This window comes from Gopherus evgoodei, unplaced genomic scaffold, assembly GCF_007399415.2.
Source record: "Gopherus evgoodei ecotype Sinaloan lineage unplaced genomic scaffold, rGopEvg1_v1.p scaffold_31_arrow_ctg1, whole genome shotgun sequence".
NCBI lineage: Eukaryota > Metazoa > Chordata > Testudines > Testudinidae > Gopherus > Gopherus evgoodei.
Genome location: NW_022059983.1, coordinates 3,707,616 through 3,727,002, shown reverse-complemented (window position 1 = coordinate 3,727,002; position 19,387 = coordinate 3,707,616). Strand labels below are relative to the sequence as shown.

At 51.4% G+C, this 19,387-nt stretch overlaps 1 protein-coding gene across 2 annotated transcripts; it reads right to left on the bottom strand.

Moving 5' to 3' along the window:
- Positions 1-2,297: 2,297 nt before the first annotated feature.
- Positions 2,298-18,795, bottom strand: LOC115640586 (CD276 antigen-like). Of its 2 annotated transcripts, XM_030543460.1 has the most exons (6): positions 18,748-18,795; positions 12,018-12,065; positions 8,169-8,239; positions 5,130-5,477; positions 4,716-5,000; positions 2,298-3,201 (listed from the first exon to the last, which is right to left on the bottom strand). In XM_030543460.1, the coding sequence occupies exons 3-6, from the start codon at positions 8,233-8,235 to the stop codon at positions 3,074-3,076; spliced, it is 828 nt and encodes a 275-aa protein (XP_030399320.1). In that variant the 5' UTR covers positions 8,236-8,239; positions 12,018-12,065; positions 18,748-18,795; the 3' UTR covers positions 2,298-3,073. The 2 variants fall into 2 exon arrangements, with proteins under 2 accessions (XP_030399320.1, XP_030399321.1); XM_030543461.1 differs by lacking the exons at positions 12,018-12,065; positions 18,748-18,795 and adding an exon at positions 9,104-9,144.
- Positions 18,796-19,387: the final 592 nt, after the last annotated feature.

Genomic DNA, 19,387 nt, shown 5'->3' with positions numbered 1-19,387 from the left:
TCCCTGGAAGAGAGCAGGCTCAGCTGGAATTGGAACATAGGCAAAGCCCGCCCTTCTCTCAGAGGGGAGTTCACCCTCCTTGCAGACCAGATTGCCAGGTCACAGCACACCCCTCTTCCCTATCATACTGACCTCCAGCAAGACTAGCTGGATTCGGCGCCTGCTCCAGGGTCTTCTCCAGAAGTGGGGTGGGAGCCAGCTGGTGAAAGCAGCCAGAGACACAACATGTTCTAGGCAAAGTGGGATTCATATAAGCAGGGGCCGCACTGCAGGCAGATAGGGAGGGGATAAAGAGAACAAAACCAACTTATCCTTGGCCTCCTGTGCCAGTTTGAATTAGGGTTGCCAACTTGGTAATTCCTGACAACTGGACTCCCAAGACCCTACCCCCTTCTCCAAATCTTTCCCCAAGACACCGCCCCCACTTGTTCCTTTACCCCCTCCCCACTGCCCCACACAGTGCCCCGCTCCCTGGGGAGGGGGAAGAATGGAGCCAATGAAGGTCCCATCAGACTGGGGCTGGTTCTGAGCTGCAGCTGGGATGAACACCAAAGCAGCCCCTGGGGGAAGGGGTGATGTAGGGAGCTCGTTAGCTGGCGGGTGGGTTCTGTCACCGTGTTTCCTGTTCATTCTGGGAGGCTTTTACCTGAAGAATCCTGCAGGTGCCAGGGGGCTGCTGGCTCCTCACTGACCCTTGGGGCGGGGGATTGATTGGCCCTCTCCCAGCACCAAAAGAATGGGACCCTTTCTTTTGAGAAATGAGGACCCTAAGACTAACAGTCCCCGGGGCCAATGGGGAGAGGCCAAGACTCCAGGCCAGCCTGTGAGCCTGAGGTGCCTGACAAGAGGGGCAGAGCTAAGGAGAGCAGCAGCCAGAGGGGCAGAGGATCAGCTCAGCAAGCCAGGCTGGAGGCAGAGCAGCAGCAGCAGCACTGAGGCACCGTGGAGCTGGAGCTGGGGCTGGAGCTGTCCAGAGCTGGCTGCGGTGAGCAGCTGGGAAGAGCGAGGGGGACCCTGGGTAGAGGGCCCAGCACAAGGAGATGCCCCCAGCCAAGGGACCTTGCAGGATGGATGTGGAGGGGAATTGTAACCCTGACGGGAAGGGCTGAGACTGGGCAGAAGAGTCCTGCCACCCCGAGCCTGAGAGCATGTGGCCACTGCCAGAGCAAGTGTCTGACCCGCAGCATCTCTGCAGCACTGCCAGGGCCTGGGAAGCGGCCTGGGACATGTGAGGAACAAGCTGTGAACTTTCCTTACATCTCAGAGATGCTGATTGTGATGTCGCCATGCCACGGAGCAGAGTGACAGGTTTTCCTTTCACCTTCCCATTTTTTCCTTAATTTTTAATTTGTTGCCATTTAATAAATTGCATTTGCTTTGAACTGTATGAAATGATCAGCGGGTCAAGGAAACATCCAGTGCAGAGAGAGAGCACCCCAGAGTGGGGACACCCTAGCGCCTGCCCAGTGTGACCACAACAAGGTTGGGAATTGAGCCCCAGGAATCCTGGGCCCAGGCTTGTTGGGTTACGAGGACTCTGCCACACAGGAGATGGAAGGGGAGTCCCAAGGTCAGGCAGGCCTCTGGGTAAAGGCTTGCATAGGATGGGCTGGGGAGTGTCTTAAAACTGCCACGATCCCTGCAGACTACAGCTGCAGACTACAGCAACCGCAAAGGCTGCTCTAAGTTACCCTCCCTACTTCAGGAGGTCCTATGAGGCTTTGCAGGGGAGCAGAATCACCCTGGTCATTCCCCTTCCCGCCTCTGCCCTGCCATGCAAATCCCCTCATATCCCCTTGCTCCCTACACCAGGGAAGGGTGCACGTCTGGTGCAGATCAGGGCAGTTCCCCAGGGGAGCAGACACAGGTACCAGCTCAGTTGGCATAAAATGGCTGCAGAGCAACTGCACACGGGACCCATGCAATCTCTTGCCTAACAGACAGCCCTGCTCCATTGCTAAGAGAGATCGAGAGCTCAGCACAGGGCCAGCTGGCTTCCGGTCCTCAGTGCAGCTTACCAGGGCCGGGTACAATATTCCCCACTGCTCTAAGGGTTAAGTGGCCCATATAGAGGCAGAGCTGGGCCAATAACGGGTTTTTTGGTTCAATGGCAATTTTGACAAGTTTTTGGGGGAACCGAACGGTTTTCAAATTTTCTGCAAAAAGTTCAAAAAAATTAATTTTGGGTCTAAATCCTTCAGACAAACTCAAAGTGTTTCCTTGGGGCTGGTTTTGGACCTGGGTTTTCTACAAGGAAGATTTGAAAGGGAAAGTTGTTGTGAACCAAAAAGACAGGGACATTTCCATGGTTTTATTTTTCTTCCTGAAACAAACAAGTCAGCAAAACCAGCTGGAGTTCACAAAACTTGGGACAGCTGCTGAAGCCACGGGTTTCACTGGAAAAAAAGATTTGGCTGAAAAGTTTTGTGTGTGTGCGCGTGTGACCCTTGTTACATGGGAGGCATCGTACCCGCCCTGCTGGGGGTTAGGAAGCCATGACTATCCTGGAAGATGTCCGATATGAACAGGACACTTGCCAAAGGACTGTGGCCGCTGGGACATGTACAGGCTAATCAAGTCATACGGCTGCCCAACACGCAGAGCAAAACCTGAGCGCTCACGGTAGGTGGATTTTGGCAGCTCTGGATTTATCTGAACAGAAAGAAAATGCATCTTTCAAAGAGACAAAGGCACCCAGGACTTCAGAGGGGCTTATCGCCGTCGAGCTAGCACACTTCTATTCTAGGTGGAGCTAAAGGAGTCACTCCACTAGCTGGCAATGGTAGAAGGCTGTTTTCCTGTGTATGGAGCTAAAGCAGTCAGTCTAATTAGCACTTCACTCTATGAAAGAAAATAAGGGAGTCATGTTGCATTTGTAGTAGATTATTATAGGGACCATCAGTAGATGACACTTAACACACACTGAACCAGAGCCTCGGTCTCTATTAGGAACTGTTGTTTCTCTACAGCCTCGCACGAGCGTCCTGTTACGAGAGACAGGCCCTGCCTCCAAGGACGTACACCCAGACAAAGGTGGGATAGAGACACAGAGAAGCAGCTCATGTTACGTGTGTCACAGTTCGCTTGCAGCCAAACACCACGAGAACCGGCGCCTCAGTAAGCACCAGGGAATTCCCAGAATACCCAGCAGCACCATCAGGGGCAGGGTGATAGGCAGGCACAGGTTGTTAGTACAGTTATCTGTAGAAAGAGAACATGGGGATGAGCTGGGAGATCTGTGGCTTGTGCTCCCCCCCACCTCTGCCTTGGGCCCACCCACTGATCCCCACCTCTGCCTGCTGCCCTGGTTCAAACAGGAATTAATTCAGGGCAGTCCCATGGCCAGGGCCGGCACTTCCATTAGGCGACCCTAAGTGGTCGCCTAGGATGCCAGGATTTGGGGGGCGGCATTTTGTGCGCTCCCCACAGGGCGCACGGGAGCTTCAGGTTCTGCTCCCGTCGCACCGCCCAACAAGGACCTTCTGCCGACGTGCTGCGGAAAACAGCGGCAGGCAATTGAGCAGCTCAATGACTGCCACGGTCGCCTGCAGCATCTCGGCGGAGGGTCCTTCTTCGGGGGTGTGATGGGAGTGGAACTGGAAGCTCCCATGCGCCCCGTGGGGAGCACACAAAATGCCGCCCCCCGAATTCTGCCTAGGGCGCCAGAAACCCTGGCTCCACTCCTGCCCATGGCTGGGGGACTGCAGACTTTGCACTAGGTGCTCACAGGATCCCTTCTGGCCTAAGAATATGTGGAGGGATCAGGCAGCTCCAATTGGCTGCCCTTCCCCCCAAGGGGAGGGAGGAGTGAGGAAGGCGACCAATCAGATGGGGATTTCATCACTGGGGGGAAAAATTAAGCTAGCCCTATTAGTCTAAGCTTTTCTGCTTGGCCTCGGCCCGCCCTGCGGCTAACAGGCCACAAGCCTGAACCAAGCTAAGTGTTGTGCTCCCTGACAGTGGCGGCCAAAGGTTGAGACACAGGGAGGGAACGGGGGCTAAAGAGGAGGAGGGTAAAAAAGCCCCAGCAACAAGAATAATTTGCAATATGTGCCTACTGCTTTTGAAATGTAGTAACTACTTGTGTAAAGCAATCATCTAAAACGAGTAACCATGCCTCCCCCTACCCCATTTGTATGACCATCCCCACTGAGTAACTGTGCCCTGTAAGGGGCAATTGTGTAATTAGCACCTCATAAAAGGCAAAACTGTAACAGGGTTGGAAACCATCAAAAAGCCCTTAACTCAAATCGCACCCATCCACGGCAAAGTTGCAAAAGAATAATGAAAAGTGCCAAAAGACCTTGACTCCCTTTTTCCTAATAAGGTTACTGCTACTCAGGGGTGTGCAATTTAATTCCTAATATGGTCAATCGTTACTTAACGATGTGTAATTTGTTTGTGGTTTTAAACTTTAAAAGCTTCTGGTATATTCTGCTTCAGGGGGGCAGTTCCTAATGGCTGCTACCCCCAACGCATTGGTGTGTGTTCAATAAAGGGGCAGCGGGCCTCAGGCTTGAGTCTCTGAACCAAAATCGATACGTGGGTGACTTTTTCCATGACACCATAGAGCACGGAGGGTGGGGGTGTGTTTCCCCTGGAGGAGGGGCTGAAAAGCCAAACACGACAAGCACAGGACGGGTGGTCAGCAGGTCTGAGCGAGCCACTAAGTCGGCTGCTGGCGCGTGCGCTGGGACCCTCTCCAGCCCGGGTACCTGAGCTGCAGGAGACGCTCAGGTGTCGGACGACGCGGGGCTGCCTGGGGCTCTCCAGGATGCAGGTGTAGTTGCCATACCCTGTCCTGGCCAGGAGGATTCGGCTGCTCACATCACAGAGCCCGCTGAGGTCTCTCTGCAGGCTGGTGTCGCTCTCCGCCGTCACATTGTTCCTGGCTCCGTCCAGCCACAGCACGGAGGCCTCGGGGTACCCGCCCTCCGCACGGCAGGTCAGGGTCACCTGGCTGCTCACGCTAACCTCCAGTCGGACTTCCGAATACGGGGCTGGGACACAAAGCAATGGAAGGTCTGCGGTGCTGGCTGCCAGGGCCCAGAGAAGTCACAGGCAGTTTGGCCACTGATTTCAATGGGGCCAGGTTGGCGCCTCACGCTCTCCAGGAGGTGCCTGCTTACCCATCACTGCAACCTGCCTCCTCACTGAAATCTTGCCCTGCTCCGAGGTGATGTGGCAGAGATAGATGCCCTCGTCCTGGATGCGGACGCCCCTCAGTGTCAGGGACGCATTCCCCCGGGCCAGCCCCTCTGGATCCAGCTGGGTCCGGTTCCTATAAATCTGGTCTTGTCTCTCCAGCTGCTCCTTCCCGTAATAGTAACTATGAAGCACCAGGGCCTCTGCCCCTGCCTGCTCCTTCTGCCAGGTGAGGGTCAGACGCTGGAGGTTCATCCCGGGCTGGGATGGGAAGAGGCAGTTCAGAGTGATGTCCCCCTCAAACTGAGCTACAACGTCTGGCGCCAAGGTTGCTGTGCAGAGCAAAAGGCACAGGACTCAGTGGGTTCCTTATGTGTGTGTATGACGAATACAAGCTACTCCAATCCTAGCCTCTTCCAGCAGGGGGCACTGCATGATGAGAAGGCTGGATTGGTGAAGACCCACGGGCCATATAGACTGGCATCCCATCCCCATGCTTCAGAGAAAGGCATAAGACCCTGCAGTGGACAGTTATTACTTGCTGAGAGGAGGAATTTCCAATCTGTGAGTAGCTGGTGAGATGCTGTGAAGTTGAAGCACTAGACCAGTGGTCCCCAACACGGTACCTGCGGGAGCCATGGGTGCCCGCGGGGGCATCTTAATGCGCCCACGTCCTGGCCCCCAAGAGAGCACCCGCCAGCATTTTGGCGGGGATGCCTCTTGATGACACCGCTTGCCGTCGACAAGTGATGTCATCGAGAGGCATCGCCGCCGAAATTCGGGAGTGACGCCTCTCGGTGACATCACTTGTCGACGGCAAGTGGCGTCATCAAGAGGCATCGCTGCCGAAATTCGGCAGCATTTTGGTGGGCGCTCCACTGCCGCAGTGGTCCTTCGGCTAGCGCCCGCCAGCCAAAAAGGTTGGGGGTCACTGCGCTAGACCCCTTCCAAATGTCCTTGAGCTTTTTTCGCCAGTGACTATTATTACACACAAAACAGCAACGTTCAAAGATGTTACAGATGCAAAGTTCAGCACTCAGAAGTTAGGAAATGCCTGTATTAAGGTTGCCTGTGTAACCTTAACTCTGTCCTTTTATTAGATAATCTTTAATCACATGCTGTTTTTTCCCTAGGGCCACAGATGTAGTTATTGCCCCCTGCCCTGGGCAGGAGGATTTGGCTGCTCACATCACAGAGCCTGCTGGGGTCTCTCCGCAGGCTGGTGTCGCTCTCCTCTGCCACTGAGTTCCCCTGTGATGCTGGGCATGTCACTTATAGCAAACTTTTCAGAGCTGGACAGTAACTGCATGTTCCTGATTTTCTGTGTGCCTGGCTTGAGAGCCTGGGGCCTGATCTGTAGAAGGACTGAGAGCTCACAGCGACAATTGAAGTCAACAGGACCTGTACTTTGAACATATTGTTACGTGGAACGTGCTGACAGCTGCTTTCAGTGGAGTATTTAATCCAAAGATAATCACTGGTCAAAGCCAGTAGCTGCCCCAAGCTCCCTACTTCAGGCTCTCTTGAGGGAGCAATCAAACCCTGTTATGGTTACTCCTGGGAGAATTCTGCACATGCACAGAATTTCTCCCTCCCCGCACCACACAAAATATCTTCTGCTTGAGAAGTGCTGCAGTTCTGCCTTTTGCCCACCAGAAGCTGCTGTGGCACCAGAGCAGCCATCTGCGTTCATGCTACTGGCTGTTCTGGCACCACAGTGGCTTCTGGTGGGTGAAAGGTGGGAGTGCAGCACTTCTCAAGCAGAATGTATTTTCTGGATGAAAAAAATATTCTGTGCCAGACATGAATTCTGCGTGTGCACAGTGGCGCAGAATTCCTCCAGGAGTATTTCATGCAGAGAGAGTTACATGCAAAGGACGTTACTGCACAAGGCCCGTGGAGGCTCAGAGCGAAGTGGTGTGGGCTGAGACGTTTCCCTGGGTGCAAACACAGGGGTGAGGAGATTGGGTGCATGGTAGGCAGGAAGCTAGGAGTTGCCAGCAGGACCGTGGGAGGAAGCAGAGAGACAGCTGTGTGACCACAGGGCTCACTGGAGGGGCAGGTGTGGGGATTTCAGAGCCAGGGAACAGCCTCCTGCTGTTTGTTCCTTCTGTGCTCTGGGAAACAGGGCGGTGGGGGGGACACTACCTGGGAAGGAATGAGAGTCCACTGAGAACAAAGCTCACTCACACTATCACTTCCCCTCGACAGGAATGACCCTGCCAGGCCCTGGAGCTTGGCGAGACACTCAGGCCAAAATGACAATGTTAAGTACCCTGCAAACTCAGCTCCCAGGCATCTCACATGAGGGCCACCAAAGTGGTGCACCTTGATCTCCCAGGGCCTCAGCTGTATAATGCGGATAACACCACCACCCCCGCACCTTGCTGAGGTGTTGGGAAGATGCAGTGAACGAAGGAATGAGATGCTACAGTGAGGAAATGCCACAGAAAAGCCCACGAGGAAGTAAACAATCCTGTCTCCAGAGCAGGGTTTGACTAACCTGCAGTGGAACAGGCCTGGGGCCACACCTGGCCCAGGGAGGATTAAACCAAGTATTGAATAGCTGTCCATTAAGTGAGCATGTCACCGTGTGCATGGAATGAGGCAGGGGGCCAGTGGCAGTGCTTTATCCTGCCATTAAAGGCTGTGTCATGATTCAGATGCACAAAGGGGCAGAGATACGGCTGCATGGGGTGACCTTAACACTGGCATTTCATACCTCTTGAGTGCGACTTTGCAAACTTAACAATGTAGCATTATGGATGTAATTTATTATTTATGTCACAGGAGCAACTTGAGTCCAAGTGACATCAGGGCCCCATCTTACCAGGCACTGCACAGACACAGCGAGCGAGAGTCCCTGCCCCAGCTGAGATCACGGCCCCGTCATGCCAGGTGCATAGACACCGAGCAAGAGACAGTCCCTGCCCCTAGAGCATCCCATTCCCTAAGCTCCATAATCTCTCTCTGTTTAAACACTCCGCTTTTCCCCCCATTACTGGGGCCCCGAAATCACTCACCCGCCACGGCAAAGTGGAGAATCAAGAAGGGAAGCAGCATGGACTGGGAAGAGGAGCGAACCGACATTCACCTGCAAGACAGACACCAGACTCGTGGGCTAGACCTGGGCATGAATGAAACCAGACAGTGCACCGACACCAGCTGGCCTAACCGTTCTGAGGGCTCCCAACGTCTGTGGGTGGAAGATGGGCTCCCGTATCTCCCCCCGATTTCACTGGTGGTGCTCTGCTGTGCCTGGGGTGAGCCCTGCAGTACGATCAAGCCTCATGGGGGTCCCCTTGTTGTCTGGCCAGATTAAAAGCTATGGAGCCTGTTTCCTGACTTTCAGATTGGAAGCTCCCCATTGACCCCAATGGAGCTACGACCTATTGACCCCAGCTGGGATCTGGCTCCATTGACTCCAATGGAGCTACGGCCAATTGTCACCAGCTGGGATCTGGCCCCACTGACCCCAATGGAGCTATGGCCAATTAACCCCAGCTGGATCTGGCCCCATTGACTCCAATGGAGCTACGGCCCATTGACCCCAGCTGGGATCTGGCCCCATTGACTCCAATGGAGCTACGGCCGATTGACCCCAGCTGGGACCTGGCCCCATTGACTCCAATGGAGCTATGGCCCATTGACCCCAGCCGGGATCTGGCCCCATTGACTCCAATGAAGCTACGGCCCATTGACCCCAGCTGGGATCTGACCAGAGCACTGAAGCTTTGCTAAAAAACTGCAGAGACACAATTTAGGCTGCTGGGGCTCGTTGCCTGAGGTGGAGCAGCAGCAAATGTGTCCATGACAGCAGGGTGTATATTATTGTAACCCTTCTGCCCGACAGAGTTGGCAGCAACAAGGCCGGGTTCAGTATCTAGGGGTTATGTTTCAGTAACACAATGTAAAACCGGGTGGAGCCCCCAGACAGTGACCTGGGACAATTACATACCCCTCCCCCCCCAGGCACCTCTGGAGGTAATACTTCCCCTCTCGCAAGCACGGAGTCTGAGTGTAGTAAAATCCTTTTAATAAAGGAGGGAAACAATGTGGCATTATGTGGGGAAACACCACAAACAGGATTCATAACAGAAACCATAAGCGAAAGACCCACCTCCAAGTAAGTTTGGCAGTGTCTTTTTCCCCTCAGGGTCTCAAGTCCAGCAACCCAACAGTCACCCCCACCCACAGTTTGTCCTTGGTCAGTGCAGCCTCAGAGTTCAGAAGTTAATTTGCAGAGTTTACCTCCCAGCTGGGGTGGAAGTGGAGGGAGGTATGGGGGCAGTTTACTTGCTCCAGTCAACAGCCAATCGCCACGCCTCTCCACGGGATTCTGCTGCAGTCTTCCCCACCAGCCGTCCTGCTAGCTTTACTTCTCTGCTAGCCGCTTACAAATGTGTCTCCAGGCCCCACACACACTTACCACAGCTCTCAGTGATTTCAGCTCTTAGTAAGGTCAGCTCTTTAGTGATTTCAGCTGTTAGCAGGGGGGCCCTAATGTTGGTGCACTCAGAACCACTCACCCAAAGTAAGTCCAATGCTTACACCTCATAATCAGTGATTTGAGCTCTGCAGGATGTAATAAGACTCCTAATAGAGAGTCAAAATTAGCTCCGCTATTATACAATTGAGAAAAGAAAGATCAAAGTGATATTTAGAACCTTCATGGCCAACCAACACTATCACAATACCTCTCCCCATTCACTAGCTCTTGGAACCCATGTCCCTTGACTACAGAGAGCTACTTAGTTGAGGGCAAGTCTCTCCATCATAAAATGCCAAGTACAGTTCTACTGTCCTTGATTCACATAACCAGGATAACAAAACTTTATTACTCCTGCCCTGAAAACAAAGAGACTGAGGGTCCCACAGCAGACAGAGTGACCATTTTGGAATGCCCATGCAACCAAGATCAGCCCCGAAGTCCTTTTCCACAGCTCACCACCAACAAATGTTGGGGTAGAGCTCATTCTGACTCTGCTTATATTATTATTCCTTATAATAATTATTATCTATTAGGTTTATTACGATAGTGCTCAGGGTCCAAAGTCATGGACTAGGATCCCACTGAACAAAACGACTGTCCTGACTGTGAGTTGACAACCTACGTCTAAGACAAGAGATAGCAGGTAAGGAGACACTATTGGGCAGCGTGATTGGCAGCAGGCTCAGTGTACTGGCAGCCGAACCACAGGTATCACAGCAAAAGGGAGGTCTGTGGGGGGATTTGCAGGAAGAGAATGAGGGGGTGTGACGGGGTGAGTGCTCCACACAGGCCCTGGAGTGGTTAATGTGGGCCTGGGAGGCTAATTATGTCACCTAGCTGCCCCTGGAAGGAGACCCAGTCTTAATTCATCCTGAAGCCCAGCTGGGCTGGAGCAGGCTGGTGGTATAAAGAAAGGAAGTTGGTAGCAGAAGGGGGCTGACGTCTGAAGAGATGGATGCAGAGATAACAGGATGGGTAGAGCGGGAACAGTCGTCTGTGTTCTAAGCCTTGGTGTCCAGAAATCTAAAAGGCGATCGACTTATGTGACCACTCTGGCGGCTACACTACTGGGGGTAATGTTGGCATAACCTGGATTAGAGACGTGCAGCTGGCTACAGCTGTAATTTGCTCTGATTCCTTGTCAGGCAGAAGGACAAATGAAACAGGGACTCTGGAAAGCAGAAATGACATAAGTGAAATAACATTCCCGCATCTCCAAATGGCTGGAAGTGACAAAGCAGCAAAACGTGCTCTAAAAAAACAAAGGAGGGAGATATTAAGATATTCTTAAATCAGATGTGGGCAGACTATGGCACACGGGCCACATCTGGCCCCTGAGCTTCCAGCCGGGGAGCCTAGTCCCCGGCCCCTGCTCTGCAGCCACTCCGTCGCGCTGGCCGAACTCTGGCCCGCCGCTCCCGCTGGGCAGCGTGGGGAGAGCAGCTGGCTCTGGCCGGGTGTCGCGGCTGTGAGCTCCTGCTGCTGGTAAGGCAGCGTGGAGCTGGGGGGTTGGGTAAGGGAACAGGGGCTCCTGGGGGGCAGTCAGGGACGAGAGAGAGGTTGGATGGGGCGGAGGTTCTGGTGGTCAGGGGATGGGGAACAGGGAAGGTTGGGAGTGGGAGTCCCGGGGGGCCTATCAGGGGGCCTGTCAGGGGACGGGGATGTGGCTAGGGGTCGGGAGGGCAGTCAGGGGACAGGGAGGGTTGAATAAGGGAGTGGGATCCCGGGGGGCAGTTAGGGGTGGGGGGTCCCAGGAGGGGGCGGTCAGGGGATGAGGAGCAGGGGGGTGGGATAGGTTGGGGGTTCTGAGGGGGGTAGTCAGGGGATGGGAAGTGGGAGGGGGCGGATAGGGGGCAGGGGCTAGGAGGCACAGCCCTCAGGCCAAAAGGTTTGCCCACCCCTGTCTGAAGTGCTCATGAGGGCACTTGTGAAGGAAATGCAAGAACTATGGACTACGGAAAGAAAAGGACAAAGGGTCTGTGACGGGGTGTGAGTGACTCACCACTGGTGCCTCCTGCTGGACATCTTGGGGATTAGCTCCGCAGGTCAGTGCACCCTCTCCCAATGGTGCTTCACCCACCATCACGTCTGCTCCCAGACCCGCATCACTCCAGGGACCGTGGTGTCCTCTTCATGTCACGGCCCTCTGGCTGTCATCTGTTCCGCCCCCTTTCAGGGTACAGTGTGGCCAACTGTCCGACCACTTCCCCAGTGGCAAGTGGAGGGGACCCAGGCCTGCTGTGCACCCAGTCCTCCATCCTTGAGCTCAGAGGAATGTTGCCCCTTGAAAAGTGCTGCTTGGAACGCTGGTGTGGAGAGCCAGCCTTGCTCTCCACCATCTCCTTGGGCTTTGCCGCTTAATTCATACAATTGCACTTACCTCTCCTTTCTCTGTAGCACAGTTCCTAGTTCAGTCCTATGTTACTCCCTGTTGGAAACAAGAGAGAGACAAGCGCTGGCAACCAAAACAGCCTGGATGTCATTAAATAGACCAAAGTGTTTTTAAAAACCACCCTGGTTCCATAAATAGATTGGGCTAGTAACTTTGGGCTATTGATACAATATTAGCTGGCAACCCTTTGAGTCATGCGTCTTGCTCTTTGCTCCACCCCCAATGCCACCCTTCTTCTGACAACTCAGTTCTCTATTAACCTCCCAGTCCTGAGCTCAAAGCTCAGTCTGCCAGAGCCATGCTCTGGGAGCAGAGAGATTGTGTGGAGGGAACCCAGAAGAATGAGCCTGGGGATCCTAGCCCTGAAAGAAGAGTCAGCCCAGAGACATTATGGGGAAGTATCAGAGGGGTAGCCGTGTTAGTCTGGAGCTGTAAAAGCAGCAAAGAGTCCTGTGGCACCTTATAGACTAATAGATGTATTAGAGCAGGAGCTTTCATGGGTGAATACCCACTTCGTCGGATGCATGACGACCAAGTGGGTATTCACCCAAGAAAGCTCATGCTCCAATAAATCTGTTAGTCTATAAGGAGCCACAGGACGTTATGGGGAAGAAAACCCAAGAGAGGCTGCTAGGTAGGTAGGAAGTAGTCCAGGGAAACAGCAGCAAGGGATGTAACTGTGCTGACCTTGGCTGCTGGGTACAGGGTCTCTGGGCTTCTAGCAGTGTAGAGGGAGGGCCTGGGTTCCCCGTCTGGCACCGGCAAAGCAGTCTGAGTCATGAAGAGGAAGCACCCTGAGTCACGGAGAGAGAGAGACTCCTGCATAAGCAACCGACGGAAGGGGGAGGCCGGCCAAAAGCCAGTTCCCAGATCCAGCCGCAAGGAAGCACTGCTGTGATGAGTGGACCCCTGTACAGGTAGGTTTGTGGATTTTTACAGGGAGCTCCTCCCACGAGGGAGGATGTCACAGGGGGGCCCACTAAGGGATCCCCTGTGACTCATTAGCTGCCTCCAGTGGGGCCTGAGAGCGGGCCCCTGGGCTCTGCCAAGAGCCAGGCAGCAACTGGGAAGGACGAGGAATGGGAAGCAGGAACAGGGCATTCCTGGGGGTGTCACACGAGGCTGGAGAAAGGGCAGGAATTGGGAGCTGCTTGGAGAAGAGCAGAGGCGGAGAATGAAGTGATGAGAGTTGATGGGATGGGGCTGGCCGGAGGCAGGGAACCCCGCCGGGGAAAGACTCAGGCAGGGGCCCCTAGGTAAAGGGGAAGAATCAGCTCAGCCCAGGGGCAGGCCAAACCCCAGGAGCTCAGTGTTACATTCCTGGCATACACACAGACCGGTCAGATCTCACCGGGAGACTGCAACATCCCTAAGTTTAATTCTTAGACTCCAGAACTTTAACATGCAAGAACCAAAGCCAAGGAGAGAGAACATAAGAATGGCCAGACTGGGTCAGACCAAAGGGTCCATCTAGCCCAGTATCCTGTCTTCCGACGGCAGCCAATGCCAGGTGCCCCAGAGGGAAGGAACAGAACAGACCAATTACTGAGGAATCCATCCTGTCGCCCATTCCCAGCTTCTGGCAAACAGAGGCCAGGGAACCATCCCTGCCCAGCCTGCGCTAATGGACTTATCTAGGTCTTTTTGAACCATATTATAGTCTTGGCCTTCACCACATCCCCTGGCAATGGGTTCCACAGGTTGACTGTGCGTTGTGGGAAGAAATCCTTCCTTTTGTTTGTTTTAAATCTGCTACCTATTAATTTCATTTAATGCCTCCTAGTTTTTGTGTTATGGGAAGGAGTAAATAACACTTCCTTATTTACTTTCTCCACACCAGTCATGATCTTATAGACCTCTATCCTATCCCTCCTTGGTTGTCTTTTCCAAGCTGAAAAGTCCCAGTCTTTTTAATCTCCTCATATAGAAGTTGTTCCACACCCCTGATCATTTGTGTTGCCTTTCTCTGTACCTTTTCCAATTCTAGTATATCTTTTTTGAGATGGGCAACCACATCTTCACACAGTATTGAAAATGTGGGTGTACTATGGATTTACAGAGGCAATATGATATTTTCTGCCTTATGATTCCCACCATTCTGTTCGCTTTTTTGGCTGCCGTTGCACATTGAATGGACATTTTCAGAGAACTCTCCACAACACCAAAATCTCTTTCTTGAGCAGTAACAGCTAATTTAGACCCTATCATTTTATATGTACAGTTGGGATTATGTTTTCCAATGTGCATTACTTTACATTAATCAACATTTAATTTTATCTGCCATTTTGAATTTCATCTGCCATTTTGTTGCCCAGTCACCTAGTTTTGTGAGATCCCTTTGTAGCTCTTTGTAGTTCTGCTTTGGATTTAACTATCCTTAGTAGTTTTAAAACATCTGCAAATTTTGCCACCTCACTGTTTTATCTCTTTTTCCAGATCATTTATTACTATGTTGAACTGCACCGATCCAGTACAGACCTCTGGAGAACACCACTTTTGACCCCTCTCCATTCTGAAAACTGAGCATTTTTTCCTACCCTTCGTTTCCTATCTTTTAACCAGTTACCAGTCCATGAGAGGACCTTCTCTCGTATCCCATGACAGCTTACTTTGCGTAATAGCCTTTGGTGAGAGAACTTGTCAAAGGCTTTCTGGAAATCTGTGTACACTATATCCACTGGATCACCCTTGTCCATATGCTTGTTGACCCCCCTCAAAGAATTCTAGTAGATTGGTGAGGCATGATTTCCTTTTAGAAAAACCATTTTGACTCTTCCGCAATAAATCGTGTTCATCTATGTGTCTGATCATTCTGTTAGTTTCAACCAATTTGTCCAGTACTGAAGTCAGGCTTACCGGCCTGTAATTGCCAGGATCGCCTCTGGAGCCTTTAAAAAAAAATGGTGTCACATTATCCAGTCATCTTGTACAGAAGCTGATTTAAATGATAGGTTACAGACTGCAGTTAGTAGTTTTGCAATTTCACATTTGAGTTCCTTCAGAACTCTTGGGTGATACCATCTGGTCCTAGTGATTTATTGCTGTTTAATTTATAAATTTGTTCCAAAACCTCCTCTAACGACACCTCAGTCTGGGACATCCTTAGATTTCTCACCTAAAAAGAACAGCTCAAGTTTCGGAATTTCCCTCATATCCTCAGCCATGAAGACCAATGCAAAGAATTCATTGAGTTTCTCCGCAATGGCCTTATCATCCTTGAGTGCTCTCTTATCATCTTGATCATCCAGTGGCTTCACTGGTTGTTTAGCAGGCTTCCTGCTTCTGGTGTACTCAAAAAAAATTTTTTTGCTATTACTTTTTGAGTCTTTGGCTAGCGGTTCTTCAAATTCTTTTTTGGCCTTCCTAATTATATTTTTACACTTCACTTGCCAGAGTTTATGCTCCTTTCTATTTTCCTCAATAGGATTTAACATCCACTTTTTAAAGGCCTTTTTGCCTCTAACTCCCTCTTTTACTTTGTTCTCTAGCCACGGTGGCACTTGTTTGGTTCTCTTACTATGTTTTTTTATTTGGGGCACACATTTAAAGTGAGCCTCTATTATGATGTTCTGTGCAGTTTGCCTTTTAATTTCTAACTAACTTCTGCATTTCTGAGTAGCTCCATTTTCTGAAATGAAATGCTACCGTGGTGGGCTGCTGTGGTTTGTGTCCTCCCCCCACCCAGATGTTAAATTTTATTATGTTATTGTCATTATTACCAAGTAGTTCAGCTCTATTCACCTCTTGGAGCAGATCCTGTGCTCCACTTAGGACTAAATCAAGAATTGCCTCCACCCTTGTGGGATCCAGAACTAGCTGCTCCAAGAAGCTTCATTTAAGGTGTCAAGAAACTTCATCTCTTCACCCCATCCTGAGGTGACATGTACCCAGTCGCTATGGGGATAGTTGAAATCCCCCATTATAACTGAATTTTTTATTTTTATAGCCTCTCTAATCTCCCTGAGCATTTCACAGTCACTGTCTCCATCCTGGTCAGGTGGTCGGTAATATATCCCTACCGCTATATTCTTATCATTCAAGCATGGAATTTCTGTCCATAGAGATTTTATGGTGCAGTTTGGTTCATTTAAGATTTTTACTTTATTTCACTCTACACTTTCTTTCACATACAGTGACACTCTCCCACCAGCACGACCTGTTCTGTCCCTCCAATATATTTTGTACCCTGGTATTACTGTCCCACTGATTATCCTCATTCCACCAAGTTTCTGTGGTGCCTATCACATTAATATCCTCATTTAATACGAGGCACTCAAATTCACCCATCCTATTATTTAGACTTCTAGCATTTGTATATAAGCACTTTAAAATTGTCCCTTTTTAGCTGTCTGCCATTACATGATGTAATTGAATGGATCTTTTTCATTTGACTGTTTCTCAACAGACAAAACAGGCTGACCCCCAGCCCAGGGGCTCAATTCACCCACCTTGTTCTAGGCTGGCTCTCTGCAGACTCTGATCAGACCTTTCCCAGCAGAGCCTCTAGCCTGCCCATACGGCCAGGAACACCTCATAGAATTTAAAGTGATAGATCCCAGTTTTAACACAGTTTTCAATACACCACACTCCACAGGGGTAGGGCTCCCAGGTGACTGGGGAGGGCAACACTGTGGGAAGACCCTTGTCGAATGCCTGTGTGACTGTCCCTGGAGCGGGGATGGAGAACTGCTGCCTTTTCATTTGTCTTAGTCTGGGGATTGTGAATTGCCTTATTTCAAGGGACCAACCAAAGCCTGGAATTGTATTAGTAAATTATGTCCAGAAGAGGCTTGAATGAGCCAACAGCCCTCTTCTGGGCAGAGTGGACCATCAGTATGACCCATGGTAGAAAGGGTGGGCAACTCAGTCATCCCTGGGAACAGCAGGGGAAACTGAGGCAGGACTCGCCTGTTGTGCTATAGTTGGCCATGTGGTGGTGAGCTCTGTAACAGAGGGTAAGAAGTTTATACAGGTGGAAGCACCATCACTGGTTCATTCATTCAACAAGGGAAGTGGCCTTTCCTGGCTAGAGGGGACCTGGCTGCAGCAAGGATCGTGTTCTGGTGAGGAATAGAAGAGGAAGGTGCTACAATAAAAAGAAACTGTCTAGGGAAATGCACACTGGTGTGGATGTAGCATTACGCGCGCACGCACACACACACACAGAGACTGGTGTTTTACTTTTCACTAGGCTTTGCAGGATTGTTTTTATAATTTCGACAAGTAATAGAGGTGTATTTTTAAGCAGTTTGTTAGATTTGTATCCAGGGAGATGCTCACAGCTGTGTGAAATTGAGGGGAGGGGGCCCGACAAGAATGATGTCATGACAGCAGACGCTGAGATTCACAGTTAAAGCGATTGGAACAAACACCCCCTTGCTCTAGCTCCGCTAACACCCGCGATGTGTTTTATCTCCAGCAGCAAGTTCTCAAGCAGCATTTTCCTTACTTGGCTCCTCTGCAAACATAGATTGTTATCACTGGAATTGGAAATATTTTGTCCCCAGTTCACACTGGGATGGTGAAATCGGACATTTACTGATGAAAATTCATACCTCCCCTGCCTGCTTCTCAGAGGGGCTTGAACACACCCCCTCCCCCCAGCACCAGGGCTGGCTCTAGGTTTTTTGCTGTCCCAAGGAAAAAAAATTTGGCCGCCCCCATCCTTTTTCTTTGGTTTTTGCACGTTTGCACTTTGCAACGTTGTTGTTGTTCTGGTTTTTTTGTTTGTTTTTGTTTTGTTTTTTACTGGGTGTGGTACTGATGCTGCACTGGGCAACGACTGCATCTGAATCTGCTTGAGCGAGGTGTATCTGCCTGAATTTCTCATTGAGACAGAGGAGCTGAAAAGCCCCGTGGGCCGCTAGAGCGCCTGAGGAACTCGTGTCGCCTGTAATGTGTGCGGCAGGAAATACAGAATAGAGAGGGACATTTCAAGAGGCTTAAATCACCACACGTTTTGCTGCCCCAGTGTCACATCTGGGTCTCTTGAAGGAAGGCTACGGGCTTGTGCAGCTGCGATTGGAGGCTGAGAGCCCTCCAAAGGGGACAGTTATCTCCTGAGATAGCCCATGGCTTTCCTGGGCACGTTCCATATTTCAGTCTTACTAGGAGCTGGGCTGCTGCTTCTGAGCGCTTTCTGCTACTTGTGCTCATTTAAAATGAGCCTGACCTTCCCCAAATCATTAACTGACATGGGTAAGGAGCGCGCTGGAGAATTGCCCGCTGTCCAACGGGTGCTAATTACGACACTGCCATTCAGGGCCAGCTCCAGGGTTTTCGCCGCGCCAAGGGAGTGATGGGGGTGGGGGGAAAAAAGCCACAACCGCAATTGGCGGCACTTTGGCGGCAGATCCACTGCACCGCTTTCTTCTTCGGTAGCAATTCTGCGGCAGGTCCTTCCCTCTGAGAGGGACCGTGGGACCCGCCGCTGAAAAGCCCAATGTGCCATCCCTTCCCTTTGGCCGCCAAGCACCTGCTTGCTGAGCTGGTGCCTGGAACCGGTCCTGCCCAGCACTGCTTAGAGCCACAGCTCAGCCCCTAGTGCCCAGCACTGGGCCCCTCTCCGACCTGGGCGCTGTGACCCCAGCCCTGGGAGCCCAGGAAAGCCCCGGCTCTGGACTTCACCCCGGGGAGGGAGCAGGGGTCCAGGGGAGCGGTTACAGCCCAGGGCAGCGGGGGCAGAGCAGAAGCAAGGAAGGAAGGAATCTGACTGTACCTCCTTAGCCGGGCTGCGATCACACGTGTCCCCAGCATGAAGCCACTTACAGAAAGGAAATTGAAAGTGGGTGAAGTCTATTTATACCCCATCCCCCACTCCAACCTGCAGGCAGCTGCAGTCACATCTCTCTCCCAATCGGAGCGAGGTGACTCCGGTCCTGCAGGGGGTGCTCAGGGTCCAGCTCTCCCCCCAGCTCCCCAAATTCCAGTGAATTCTGCACTCCCAGCCCCACGTCTGCCCTTCCCCAGCCCCACAATTGCCCAGCCAGGGGCGGGTTGCCAGATTTGTACTGTATTAATAGCCCAAAGTCACTTAAAAACTAGCCCAAAAGTAGTCACACCAATTTATTGAAGCAAAGTATTGATATTAACACATTGGTCTATACATCACATAACCAATGAAAGCTTCCCTAGTGCAGAACTGATGGTTTTAAAAGCAGTAATAAAAACACTAAACAATCACATTGGTATCTATGTATTTCTAATTGCATTCAGCGATGGGAGTCAATGTCCATACTTTGTGTTGAATTAATTCAACGCGGTCTTCATTGGAAGTCGAATGCTTCTGTGGCTGGTCAGACATCTCAGCAGTGACCGGTGCAAGCAATTCTTTGTCCAAACTAGTCACAACAGATTTG

Bases quoted from the DNA above. Each gene is read 5' to 3' on its own strand.
- LOC115640586 (XM_030543460.1), bottom strand. From the start codon at position 8,235: ATGTCGGTTCGCTCCTCTTCCCAGTCCATGCTGCTTCCCTTCTTGATT. The intron at 5,478-8,168 runs GTGAGTGATTTC...TGCTCTGCACAG, and splicing joins TCTCCACTTTGCCGTGGCGG to CAACCTTGGCGCCAGACGTT. The intron at 3,202-4,715 runs GTACCCGGGCTG...CTCTTTCTACAG, and splicing joins GAGCGTCTCCTGCAGCTCAG to ATAACTGTACTAACAACCTG.